At 33.8% G+C, this 14,282-nt stretch overlaps 1 protein-coding gene across 1 annotated transcript; it reads right to left on the reverse strand.

Moving 5' to 3' along the window:
• Positions 1-4,254: 4,254 nt before the first annotated feature.
• On the reverse strand, positions 4,255-9,098 carry LOC131075389 (protein DETOXIFICATION 16). Its single transcript, XM_059214388.1, has 9 exons — positions 8,805-9,098; positions 7,354-7,608; positions 6,713-6,792; positions 6,525-6,581; positions 6,145-6,383; positions 5,911-6,029; positions 5,448-5,534; positions 4,929-4,994; positions 4,255-4,719 (listed from the first exon to the last, which is right to left on the reverse strand). Exons 1-9 carry the CDS (start codon positions 9,096-9,098, stop codon positions 4,696-4,698), a joined length of 1,221 nt encoding a protein of 406 aa, XP_059070371.1. The 3' UTR covers positions 4,255-4,695.
• Positions 9,099-14,282: the final 5,184 nt, after the last annotated feature.

A 14,282-nucleotide genomic window follows, 5' to 3' on the forward strand; every position in this document is an offset into this window, starting at 1 on the left:
CTCCTTGCCATCATCCCCCAAGAACGCCATTGGAATGTAACTGATTTTGTAAAGAGGGGTCTCTTGCTCTCTACGTCTTTTTTGAATTCTATATATATGTGTGTGTGTGTGTGTGTGTGTGTGTGTGTGTGTGTGTGTGTGTGTGTGTGTGTGTGTGTGTGTGTGTGTGTGTGTGTGTGTGTGTGTATACATGTGTATATGTATATGTATATGTATTGATTTTTATATATAAATTTTGATGTTCCTATTTGATTTTTTAAATCATACAATATTGTATTTTATACTTCATTATACATGCACTCAAGAAAAATTACATTGTCTATGTTGCTTCTAGATTTGATTGTGTGAGAGTTTTTTGCATCAACGTTTTGAATCACACTCTGTGATGAATCCATCACAGAGTGTGATTCAAAACGTTGATGCAATAAACTCTCACACAATCAAATAAAAAAGCAACCTAGACAAGCAAATGGATTGTGGAAATCTATTGACATTGAAAACTTACACTTTTAATTATTTTTGTGCAAGTTATGTGATATTCACACTCAATGATGTAGTTTTCAAGATGCACCCACTTTGAAAATTAAAAAAATATACAAATTATAGTACTCACTCTTATCTATATTTCTACTAATCAAATTTTAAATATATCTATCACAAAAACAAAATTAAGGGAGCACACACCAAACACTATTATATCATAGTGATGAAATTAGAAATAGTGTTGATAATCTAGAAGGTAAATTTAAAGCACTAAAGTTCTTGTTCTTATCATATTTTTCAAAGTGCATCAATAGCACTAAAACAAATTAGAAATACTATTGATAATCTAGAAGGTAAATTTAAAGTTTAAGTTTAGTTGATTTTAGAAAAAAATGGTGTTCACTTTTGACCCTATTTTTCACCCACATTTTCTTGAACTTGCCTCTATATTTAAATAGTTAATAAATTTATGAGCCTCACACCAAAGGCAAATGATGGTTCAATATTTGATAGTCTTGAGGAAAGCCACACAATTGAAATATTTGTGGGCAACTCTAGTCCTCACTATCAAGGGAAAAAGCTATGTTTGATTAGCCCATTTTAATGTCTCTTTTATTACCCGCCTAATAGACTTTTATGCTCTACTTAGTGGAAATTAAAAATATAAAGAACAAACCCCACTTAGAATTCTAAGAGCTTTCCAAAAATGTAAGAAGTTCCAAAAATTTGTTGATTTGTGCTCGTAAATTAATTTTTTGAAAAATCATAAAAAAATTATAACTCCCTCAAAACAGATCTAAAAATTGTAATTTTTGGACTGAAATTTCTTTATACCATCCCCAACCCGCAATAAAAATTTGTAGAAAAATTCGCAACCGTTTGAGAGATGTGATCAAATCCTTGCAAAAACCTAACTTTCAAAGATCTATTTTTTTGCCAATTACTTTTCATCAAAATTAAAAATGCAAAGAACAAACCCCTTTTATAATTCTGAGAGCTTTCTAGAAATATACAAATTTCTAAAAACATCATCGATTTGTACCCATAATTTATTTTTCATGAAAAATCATAAAACATTTATAACTCGCTCAAAAATAATGAGAAAAATCTAATTTTTGGATTGAGAGATCCTTATATCGTCCTCGACTTGCAATAAAAGTTCTGTACAAAAATTCAAAGTTGTTTGAGAGATATGGTCAAATATTTCCAAGCCCTAAGCTTTGTGTCTTCAACCCTAGCTACAAAAGGTTAGTCTCCAAATTTTTGCACAAAATAGCAATATAAGGATAGAGAAACCTACAAAAATACAGATGCAATTGAGATCCAAGTCCCATCGAGCATGCCAAAATGTTTATGCTAAATTTGAACCTATTTGTAAACCCTAACTAAGCCAACCACTAAACCCTAGATCTACAAATGCATTCAACAAAACTCAATAGAGAATCTATAAATGTGTGCAAACACATAAAATAAAAAAAGTTATACCTTCGCATGCAAGAGAGCCTTGTCTCCATTGTAGACTGATTTTGGTATAGGTATGATTGCTTCTAGATGTGATTAAAATGGAAGGAAGAAACATCTTTTATAAAGATTTCAAAGAGAATCAAGATTTAGAGTAAGAGGTTAAAAGATGAATGGCTAGAATCACATAGATGAAAGAGAATCAATGAAATTAGAGAGAAGGTAAAGATGAAGGGAAAAGATTGAGAGGTGAGTTGACTTTGGAGAAAACACAAAGTGAATGAAGAGGTGGTTGACACTTGTCACATGCCCATGAATTTAGATTATGATCCATGTGAACACTTTGGAGAGTTAGGATTAAAAATAAAAAAAGGTAAGTGAATTAATCAAATAAATAAAAGTATTTATTTAATTAATAGGGGAAAGAGTTAGCTAAATAAAATAAAATAAATATTTATTTAATTAATAGAGGACATTAGGGTAAAATAATTAAATAAATAATAAATAATTAAGGACAATTTTAGGCATCTATAAGATCATCATTTGTTTGGTATTCTATTGCGGCCTCATTTGGATATTGATTTAAGGTCTAAAATCAATGGCACAAAGCTCCAACAAAGAAGCAGTAACGAATGGTCACGTTGGATTTTTGTCTAATCACGTCTATGCTCCTAACAAAATTAATTGTGTCCATTTTGCTTAGTAATGTAAGATTGTAGGTCACCACACAAAAGACACAATCTATAATTAATATGTGTATCTTCATCCTATGACATTTGAATAGTGACAAGCCTCTCAATCAACATGAATGATAATTAAGATAAAACTAAATTAAATGACTTGATGAGTCCTTGCCAATTCAAAAGAAATTTTTTATTCTTAAGCATGATTATGATGAGCAAAAGATGTAAGCTCTTACCCTTTTACAAGGATGAGATGCATTAAAACAAGAGAAATTTAGAGAAAGAAAACCTAGAACTACTAAACATAGTGCATTATTATCTATTCAACTTTCTCAAAATCTTCACCCTTATTTGTGCATACCACATTCTCGCTTCCCTCATCTGATGAAATTCCTCCTTTGTTGGATGCCCATAGCTCTTTTATGAGCTATTATTTCACATACACACTCTCAAATGACCCTTGCTCTCCCAACGATTCAACTCCCTCTTATTCTTCTTTTCTTCTTCCTCTTCACATAGTGCCCATTCCCCTCATCCTCTCCAATTTAATGCCCACACAACAAGCTTGTTTGCAGCCCATATTCAATTCGTTTGGCTACTTTGACTATTTTATTTATATCTAATTTCCTAGTCTCCTACTGTGTGCAATGTGACAAACCCCTTCTATAAATTTCCTCCATTTCCGATTTCAAGAATTTTTTTAATGGGAGTTTTTTTAACAATTAAAATATTTTCCCATTTAAAGTATTTTTATTAAAATGTTTCTTTCAAATATTTAACAAATTATCTTTGCACCAAATGTAAACTAGTTTAATACATTGGAATTAACTTATAGTCAAGATTTTCTCATGCTAATAATTCAATAAGGCAATACAACATAATTCATTTAAGTTTGATATTTTTCTAGCGATCACATGAGATTGAAACAAATTAAATTAAATTAAATTTTGTAATTCTATTTTCCACAAGTAAATATTTTGTATTTCTAAATAATGATTTAATACACTTTAATTCTTTCATTAGAAATAAAATCTGTAGCAAACATATTATCTTTCTACTCAAAACATTGAAAAATTCATAAATATGTGGATCGTGTATTTGATATACCTTAACAATGCAGTAGGACAAAAAAATCAACCACACATAAAAGACACACTCACTTTACAAGTTCAAACAAAACATATATATTTTGGAATCACCATTGACTTAGATCTAGTTTTACCTAGAGATTCACAAAACTCATTTCACACTCAATTGAGTAAGGAGGACATTATCAAACATGTTTTACCACCAGCTCTAAATTACCATCATTGGGGAAAGAAAGTATTGTACTTGCATACTCAAATGAAGTATCAGATTTACCAGAACCATTAAAGAATAGCTAAGCAAGTGCAACAAACACCCAACATAACATAATATCCTTAAATCATCACATTTAACTAGAAATCATCTATGATAACCATGACTTGGACATAAAGATGTAGAAACCACTAATAATCTAGAACACTGCATCAAATATAATGAACAGGTCTATATTATATATAATGAAAACGATCAAATGGAACTAATCCAGTAATCCGAACATATTAAGGACACCATAAATACATCTATAATACATAGCCAACGATCTAGATGTTAATACAAAACCTCAATAAAAAAACACATTGATAATAATACAAAACATTATCACTAAAAACATAGCAGAGTAAAACCAAAATTCAACAGTAGTACAAAATAAAAGCACCTGAGACATTACAAAAGGCTTCTCAACGAAAATAATGATGCATAACAGCACATTAGAGAAGATTACAACGGTCCTTGTGAACATTGATTTGAATTTTATCAGAATTCAAGAAGCAGACGGACAGTTTTTCTTTATCACCCAGCAAAAGTGCTTGCTCTGCACTCTTTCCAGCTCTATCAAGCATATTCAATAAATTAAGGAAAATGGCTCATTTAATGATGGCTTTTACAGCTGGAGTACCCTGACACATTTTAGAGCTGAAGGCAGCCAAAAATCAACTTGGTGCTTCAAGAGTTTGAAAATTGGTTACAAAACTTATCAGCATCAAGGTTGATACTTTTTATCATCCTATTTGATGAAAAACGCTCATAACAATAAGTTAAGGGTATTCCATGACAATGGATCAATTGATTTTCCTTTTAGTATTTAGTCAGCTTAGAAACATCAAAGCATTTTGCTTTAGATGCTTTTTTCCATGTCTTTTATCTCACAGACTTTTTCATTCTTAATTTCCCCAAAATCAACCTTCTCTTAAAAGCAGAATATAGAGTTCATACCTTTATCATATCATTAGTAACTATGGGTAATGATGATGCATATACTCTCTCTCTTGCATTTCTTGCCTACTCATAAGACAACCAATGTTTATGTGAGTAAACAAAATTACTACATTCATGGATACTATTCAGCTAGATTCGAAGCAAGCATTCATTTTCATGCCCAGTTCAATAGATTGTAAAGAGGAAGATAGTAGATTTAGTATCTGAGAACAAGCAAATTTGTGGTCTAGATGCTATGTGCATGTGGACATAGACATTCCATTAATTTATGTAATGCGCATCAAATCAAAATGGTCAAATCATGTAGATAAACTTCAACCTCAAATGAAATTTGAAATCAGTCTGATATAGATAAGATTCATTACAGGTTACTATGGTCATCGATAGTTATTCTTCTGCCTCATATAATTTACATTGCAGGAAAAATAAATGGGTACAATCCATGTCTTCTTTTCTCATATAAAACAATAATTGCTGCAACTTTCTCTTTAGAATACTAAAATTGGAGCTACTTACTTGTTGTTCCCAGCCCGTACATGTTGTTACTAGGAATAGTGAAATTGCTTGTACAGAAAGGCCACAGATAATTCCGAGCCAGATTCCCTGAAATATCCATGAAAATTTGGAATAACCAACAAATCGAAATGTTAAAAGGAAGTATTCGGTTTTCTTATTTGTAAACACCAGCATTTTCCCTGCAGCCTACAGAAAGTTGTGTGCTTTCTCTACTATTGCTAAGAGGAAAGGAACTAGGAAATAACTTATATTCTCATACTGCTGCTGGGAATGGTCTTGCCAGTTGAACATCAGAATTATAATTTTAATAACAGTTCTGTTTTGAGGATTATCATTTACAAGTCAAAAATCTACTCTAACAGGTAAGGTAAACTTTAATTTTTTTTCCAAAGTTCTCATCTAGCTCTGAAAACATAAATTTCAGAGCTTTGTAAATCAAATCAGTGGGGAAAGTGTAACTGACCCTGCCACCAACATGCAGTACAAAGGCCAAAATGACAGCTATAGGAATGGCAACTATGTAGTATGCTCCAAGATTAACATAGGCACCCACGTTTTGCCACCCACATCCTCTAGCAATGCCTGAAATATTATTTTCAAAAACCCATTACTTAAACAGAAATCGTTGTTATGCTATCATGACTTCAAGATGAATTTGTTTATAGCTCCAAATATGACTATAAAAGGTAATCTGAACCTGAAAGAATGCATTGAATCCCATCCAAAAATGATGAGGCTGCTACTAATGGGATCATGCTTGCAATATATTCAATGACTTCCTTTTCATTGCTGTAAGCATAGCCCCAAACATTTCGTATAGAGAATAAAAGACATCCTATCATGACTGCCTCTGTGATTGCTATAAAAAACACTGCGTACACTGCTAAGCGGGCAGCATGTGAGCGTCCAGCTCCCAGTGCATTTGAAACTCGTGTACTGCAACGTGAACATTGTGAAATTTTTTGATTGAAAATGATTTTGATTAAATCTTTGATAGGTTAAATGATTCGTAGTTGACTAGGATAAATGACTAGCAGAAATAGTAGAAATTTACTAGTTAGCTGCAAATGTACTTACCTTACAGCAGCACTAAAACCAAAGGGAATTGTATATGCTAGAGAAGAAGTGTTAAGGCTGCAATATATCAAAACTAGCTCAGACAAAAATGAAGCAGATGTAATTAAATACCCTAATTAAGATTCATTTATAATTAAACTTCCTATATCACATTTCATAATTAGAATTCTCACGTAATACATACATACCAGATTGAAAGAACTGATGTTTCAAGTTTTGGATTGGGCAACAGACCTGACGAGAGAATAAGTATTTCAAAGGCCCACCACTGCAAGCTGTTGACACCCATAGAATAATGAACTAACAAAATAAGTTTAAAAAAACATTCTAAAATAATCTAGCATACATCATTAACAAATTGTGGTATGGTCTGGTGAACAAAAACGGATCTGATCTTTTTGACAAAATATTGATCACGTGCCATAAAATTTAAATATTGTGAAGGGTTAAAAGGAAGTATATTAACCACAAAAATGCTATGAAGTAGTACGTAGATAACTTGTACAAAATTTTGCAGATAAGAGATTGAAGTAGTATATCAGATCATGAAAGAAGATGGAATGGCAAGCTTGAGAAAATGTTTAATATCATGCAAAGCCTCCCATGTAAAGGATGTCCATGTCCTCTTGCATGCAGGTGAAATTTTGATATATAGTAGAAGAAGTATCACATTGATCCAGTAGGAAATGCTGTTTGCCAAGGCAGCCCCTTTATTTCCTAATCCACTTCTAAATGCTAGAAGCCAGCACATTGGAACATGGAAACACAAAGTGATTACAGAGCATAGCATCATGGGAAAGACAATGCTTTGTGACTGGAGAAATCTTACAAGAGGTTGAAAAGCTGCAAAACCAAACAGACTGGGAATCATCCATCTGGCATATTTCCCTGCTTCAGTGGATATCAAAGGATCCTGCCCAAATGCAGTTAGAATGTTTCCCATGTATGCCCATAACACAGCAAGCGGTAGGCTCACACAAGAAAGAGCAAAAAATGCTCTCTGCACATGAATCCCAAGCTGATGGTATTGCTTTGCCCCATAGGCCTGTCCACATAGTGTTTCCAATGTACTTCCCATTCCCATCTGTACATATAGAAGAGAAAACAGTTGGTATTCCATGAAACATTACACTCATGGCTTTTAAACAAACTTAAATCTCCACTTCTGTGAATATACTTCCTGTAGACTTCAAAACTCTCCAAAAAGAAGTGAACCATAATAAATTAACAATTGGTGAAAATATTTTTAGGCTCAATTCAGTGTGGCAGCTATGCAGACCGAATCAAGTTCATTTTTTATTAGGTTTCCGCCAAAAACCTTTTCAAAAATTCATCATGTAAGGAAAAGGTAGACTACTGTTCATTTCACAGGATAATAGATAAAAAATTAGTTTGGATTTATTCAATTTGCTTTACAGGGTCAAAATTAGTAACGGCATTTGTATCTGCTGAGCAACTCTAGTTGAAAAGAAGGTTAACTTGATGAATCATCTAGGATGTATTGGTAAATTTCTTGGTACCTGCTGCAAAAACTATTGAAAACATCAAAAGCCTGCCATATGGTTTGAGTCTGTACTTTGGAAGCAAATAGTATTTCAACAGTGTATTATTATCAAAATATCAAAATAATATTTCGGTGATCAAGTATAAACTCATGTTTCATAAGTAATATTATATGTTTTTCACCGATCTCACTGGAACTGGAATGGCCCATTTGCAATCAGACTCAAACCATTAACCAGTATTCCCAAGTCCACTTAAATTGCAACCCCATTTCAAAACCTTTAGGCGAATTGTGCCTGATTAACCGTTTATCATTAGAGCTATCTGCTTCAGCAGTGCATCAGTTTGAAATATTTACTCAGTTGCAGGACCAAAAAGGTTATCAAATATGGGTTGCAAGGGATGTCTTATCAATAAAACAGAGCAATTTGATTTCTTGTGATGCTACCCTTTACAATGGCCATTTGCTAGTACAAGATCTATGGAATAATATGCATTAGGAATAAGTGCAACTAAGCATTTAAGGACACCAGTCATCCTGAATTTGATCTAAAGCTTTTTCCTGGAAGGGATCAGTGGAACCAGTGGAACTAAGCATTTAAGGAAACCAGTCACCTTGGAAGGAAAAGGATCCAGATTCTGAGACACAGTTTTAATTTTTCAACATTTCCAAAGCTTTTTCCTTTTTGGGAATTTAAGAAGGGAAAGAAGAAAGCATCAAACTATAAACTCCTACAACAAAAGCAAACAAAGCAAAGCAAGGTTTTTAAATTATACCAGCACACTGAAGCCGGATAAACCTGCAAAGGAAGTAGCAATAGATGCACTAGACAGCTCAAGTTCCCCTAAATGCCCTACCACCATAACAGACATCACCTGCATGCTATACTGTATCAAATTCACTGACACCATGGGCCCTGCTATCCAGCATTGGTTCTTTACTTCCTCCCATACTAGACCTCCACTGCACTTCACTTCATCCCCAAATACATCTCTGTCCTCCTCGACGAGTAGTGGGTCTAACATATCATTCTCATGTTCATGGCTCTGAATTGAATCACTTATCTCCATGGTTGATTGAATGGAAGAACTGCATTCAACCAACTAATAAGCCTGTTTGTATGTTTATAACATGAGAATATTGAATCGCCTCTGCAGAAGAGATGGAAAAAACAAACAAAAAACAATCTTTGACTTTATCACAGATATGAAATTCTTTATTGGTAAGGGAATCAAAACTAAGTTGACGGCTATGTAAGTTCTCATCACCAGAGGACAGTTGGTGACTAGAATATACCAGTCTGAGGTGGCTTTTCTTTGTCTCTCCTAGCAGTACCTCATTTTAGTACTAGTTCCGACCATAATAAAACATTAGCAATTGGACCCATATGTTAATAGTTACTCTATAGTTTTCAATCTTCACCAGTCGCATCTACAATATTTAATTTTTTTATTGAATTGATATAATAAGAACAAGAGACATAGCATTAAGTAATTTCAATAGTGTGGTTAAAGTAGATAAAAGTAGAGATAAGCTAGTTTAGAGTATATACAAGTAGAGATAAAGATAGAGGGGAGAGGAAGAGGGAGAGAAAAAAATAGAGAAGGGTGGCGGGAGAGATTAAAATAGAGAGAGATAAAGAGATTGGACAGATAAATTAGAGAGAGATAAAGAGATAGAGGGAGAGGGAGAGATAAAGGGAGAGGAAGAGATGGATAGATATAAAGGGAGAGGGAGAGGGAGAAACAGAGATAAATGTGACACTATAATAGAGTGATAGAGTGATAGAGATATAAGGAGATAGAGAGAGGGGGAGAGGTAAGTGCAAAAGATAGGTAGAGAAAGAGAAACGGGGGAGAGGACAAGATAGGTAGAGAAGGTGAGAGAAAAGAGGGGGAGGGAGCTAGTATATATTTTATAATTATAATATGTTTTTTAAAATGAATATACATTATATAAAATATATGATATAATAATAATATAAGTTATATTATATAAGATATTATTTGAGTTCATAGAATTCTTAATAAAAACCTTAATATCTGAACATTCAAATAATTTGTTTTTTGTTTGAATCAACCAAAGAAAAGAATTTCATCACATACAAACATGAAGACATATTTTATATAACATAAATTTATTTTAAAAATAATAATATACTTACATTTATAATTATATATTATATTTTATTTATAATGAAAAATAATAAATTTAAATATATTATAATATAATTAATATAATTTTCTTAAATAATGATAATATATTCAATTTCAAGTTTCCAATGCAATCATTAAATACATTATATTACTACACTTTTAATATTAACAAATTTTGTCCTAATTTGGTTCCATCTACATTTCAGCTCTAGTTGCTTGTCACATGTAAATTTAAATGAATTACTTAGAAAAAAAGATTACAAAAATTGCACAAGCCTTAATTGATGCAGATCTCCTGAAATTCTATTTGCACAAGATAAGAATACAAAAAATTGAAACCCCATGCTTGATGTATATTAGATGGTTGCCAATTGGATTTTGCTTATGTTTGATATCTTTGTACTTGATATGCATTTTTTAATATTAATTCTTTTTATGTGAAGTAAAAGCTTTGTATTTCTTGGAAGATTTGAATTTAATATTGCTGATTTTAAAAAGTTGTTTTTTTTTTAGAAAATTGGATTTTTATTTTGAATAAAAAGGGTAAAAACTTATTAACCACAAAGAGAATTACATAGCAAGACGGTTCAATAGCCCAACATAGGAAAACAAATTACACAACTTTATCTGCATCCACTACTGAATCCAACATGACATGTGAGACATTTATCCAAAGATAACTAACCCCTATCCACAATATTCCAACCTTGCATATGATTAGAAGCCCATTTGGCCAAATAGTTAGCTACTCGATTCCACTCCCGAGGAATGTGAGTAAAAGTAACAAATTCCAAAGAGCTACATAGCCTTAGAATCTATCTAAAAACAAGAGCTAAGTGCCAATTAACATTGTCCATATGACATTCATTTAGGAGAGTCACAACCAGTCGTGAATCAGACTTGCAAATAATCCTTCTCTAGCCAAGAACACAACCTATCTCCAAAGCATACAAAATGGCGAGAGACTCCATGTAATTATTAGTATGAAAACCTTTATAAATTGAGAAGATAAACTAAACAGTACCAGAGCTATCTCGCCCTACACCACTAATACCAGCATGACCATGTGATTTCCCCTAGAAGAACCCGAAGAACACAAATGGATCACTAAGAGGGGGTGAATCAATGATAACCGAAAACTTGAACAATCTAGATGATTAAAACATTAATAGTCAAGATAGTAAACCTATGAGTAGAGATGTTCAACCACATTAACACACACATATAACATGCAAGGCCATAACACGAGATATACGAGGAAAATCCAATGTGGGAAAAACCTCAATGATAAATGTTGTTGGAGTCTACTGCTCCAATCTAACCTCACAATGAAATATGATTACAAAGTTTAGGGCACCAACCCCTGTAGTTTATGAGCACCAACCCCTGCTCTGAGCACCCACTCAAAGATTTACAATAAAGAAATTCCAAATAACATACCTTGATACAAATGAGGTTTTGCAACTCACAATATTTTCTTCTCTAGAGATTGACTTGATTCTTTTCTGATCACAAACTCTGCCCTCTGTTTTCTGATCTCTATTGTGAATCTTTGTCCTCTACTCTTAATTTATCTCTACTCATGTCCTGTGATCTTTGCACTCTGTCTTCTGCACTGATTACCTTTTCTTTTCTGCCTCTCACAGTATATAACACACTATGTTATCTTCCTCAACTCTACACTCTCAGATCACTGGACTCTACTACTCTTTATCTCACTCTCTTTACTCTGCAATTTACTTCACTGTTATTCTGCTACGCACTTCTCAGCTCAGCTGATATACCTTCTTATTTATTTACCTTACTATGTTCTCTGCAACTTTTCTCTGCACTCTTCTCTTTAATCACCGACCTCAACTTGGAAACTCTTTTCTCCTCTTTTCCACTCTTTACTTCTACTTCCTGCTGCCTCTAATCTCCTCTTTTACTTTCATATTTTTTTTGTAGACAAATTTTCTACGATCTTATTGACTTCCCTAACTTCGTGTTATTTGCACTTGCGTACTGTCTCTATTTTTGTAGAGCTTCTACACTTACACGCTTTGCAACTCACTCAACTCATCAATCTACAACTGCAACTCATACACCCTAATCTTTTTTCTTGGCAGTCATCACATTCTTCAAGATTTTTCCTTCCAAAATATATCAGGTTGTTCTAGCTGGACTTCCCTTTCAGAAGTTGCATTCCCAAAAATGATTTTTCTCCAAAAATCATTCTAGCCGATCATAGCTTCATATTGGTTGGATCTAATTTCTCTGTCCATAACTGCCAACACTTAATGCATCTCATTGCCTTCCAATAATTCTTTGTATTTGAATTGCTATTTTTAGCAATCTATCTATCTATCTATCTATCAGATTTGATATCCTTCTAGAAGATCTTCCTGAAAATCCTCTTGAGCCGCACACCTATCTGCATTCAATGTCAGTGTCTCTTCATCTCTATTTGATAGTTGTCCACATTCAATGTTATCTTCCTTGTTTACATAACAATCTTTGGAGTTGTGTTTTTCTGTTGCACATAACCCTTAAAAAATGTATGTCCAACTGCACCCTATTTCAGCATTTATTTCTTTCTTTGTTTGCTGAATCATATCATATGCACCCTTTGGTTTATAGAATAGTCAAATATATTGTCCACATGGCATTTACATGTCCCTTAGGCTCAGGGTGGATGATGGGACCCATTAACATACCCATCTACTCACAACAAGTCCACACATGGAAGAAAAACCACGTTGGATTCGCGGGCTACATTGATGTGTTCCGTAGGTCACATAACACGCATGTTATATGCATCACAAAACAACCAAACCTTCCTTCCTGTGGGCTAGCAGGATAACGCGCCACATATGTTTTCATTATCCCATGTTGTTTCCTCTCAAGCCATCTTAGCCATGCTGGTTGGCGGGATGCATTACCTTTTCCATTTTATGTTGCCCTGTAGGACCATTTTTCTTCAAACCTGCACGTTGTAGGATAGCGGGGTGCTTTGTTTGCCTTTGTCAAGTGTTACCCCGCAGGGTTATATTACTTGCGAGCAACATGTCGTGGGATGGCAGGACAACCTCACACTTTTACTTTCATGTTATCCCACAAGGTTATCTTACTCTTGTATAACATGTCGTGGGATAGCGGGAAACATAACCTGTCGCGTTATTGACTTCTTTGTTTTAGTTTGGTGTTACCCTGCAAGAACTTCTAGCTCTCATTTAACTTGTCGCCAAGACCAGAAAACCGTCTCATCGAAATAAGATATTTTGATGTAATACAAAGAGGCAACCAAAGGGAGAAAAGATCTTGCCGAAAGGCAAACTTACACCGAAATTAAGACATGTTAGCCAAACATCCACTCCATCTCACTGGAAAAAGAGACTTTGTTGGTATCGCTTATAAATGACTGCATAGCATGAAATGGGTCGCAACAATAGACCAAGTCACATCGAGATAGATGAGGTCGTTGAGACAGAAACATAGTCATGCCGAAAAACTGCCAAACAAAGGATTTTTAACATTTCTCGACTTGTAACTTCATAGTGATAACCTGCATGTTATTGACAATTGCAATTGATACTCCCTGTAACTGTATGCAACTAACATAATGTGTTATACACAACTGTAGCTAACGTTTTTCTAAGTCAGACCAAATTTCACAATACATTTACAACACAATTGCCCGTGTCCCCCTTATCCATTTTCATGTCCCAATGACACACTTCTTGCATTCCTCCTATATCTCATTGTGCATATAACACGGTGTGTTATATGATTTTGCAACAACACTTATGCTCTTGGTCAGTCATGTTTGCCCCATGAGATCACAACTCTAGGGCCTTGGTCCTCTAACCACCTGTAGGTCCAATAGCTGACTTCATGCAACCTCCATGCATAATAATATAACTTGCACAACTCTATCAACCTGATGCAACACCATATGAGCCAATCTGATTTTCCTCTGATACCTCATCATCCTACATCACTATAACCATTGCAGCTTCCTAACTGTTGACATCAATCATCTTTGCATTTGCATCTTTATCTAGTGGGTGTCCTATAAGTCTTTCTGCAACTTCATCAACTCAGCCTTGCACACACACA

This window comes from Cryptomeria japonica, chromosome 2, assembly GCF_030272615.1.
Source record: "Cryptomeria japonica chromosome 2, Sugi_1.0, whole genome shotgun sequence".
Lineage (NCBI taxonomy): Eukaryota > Viridiplantae > Streptophyta > Pinopsida > Cupressales > Cupressaceae > Cryptomeria > Cryptomeria japonica.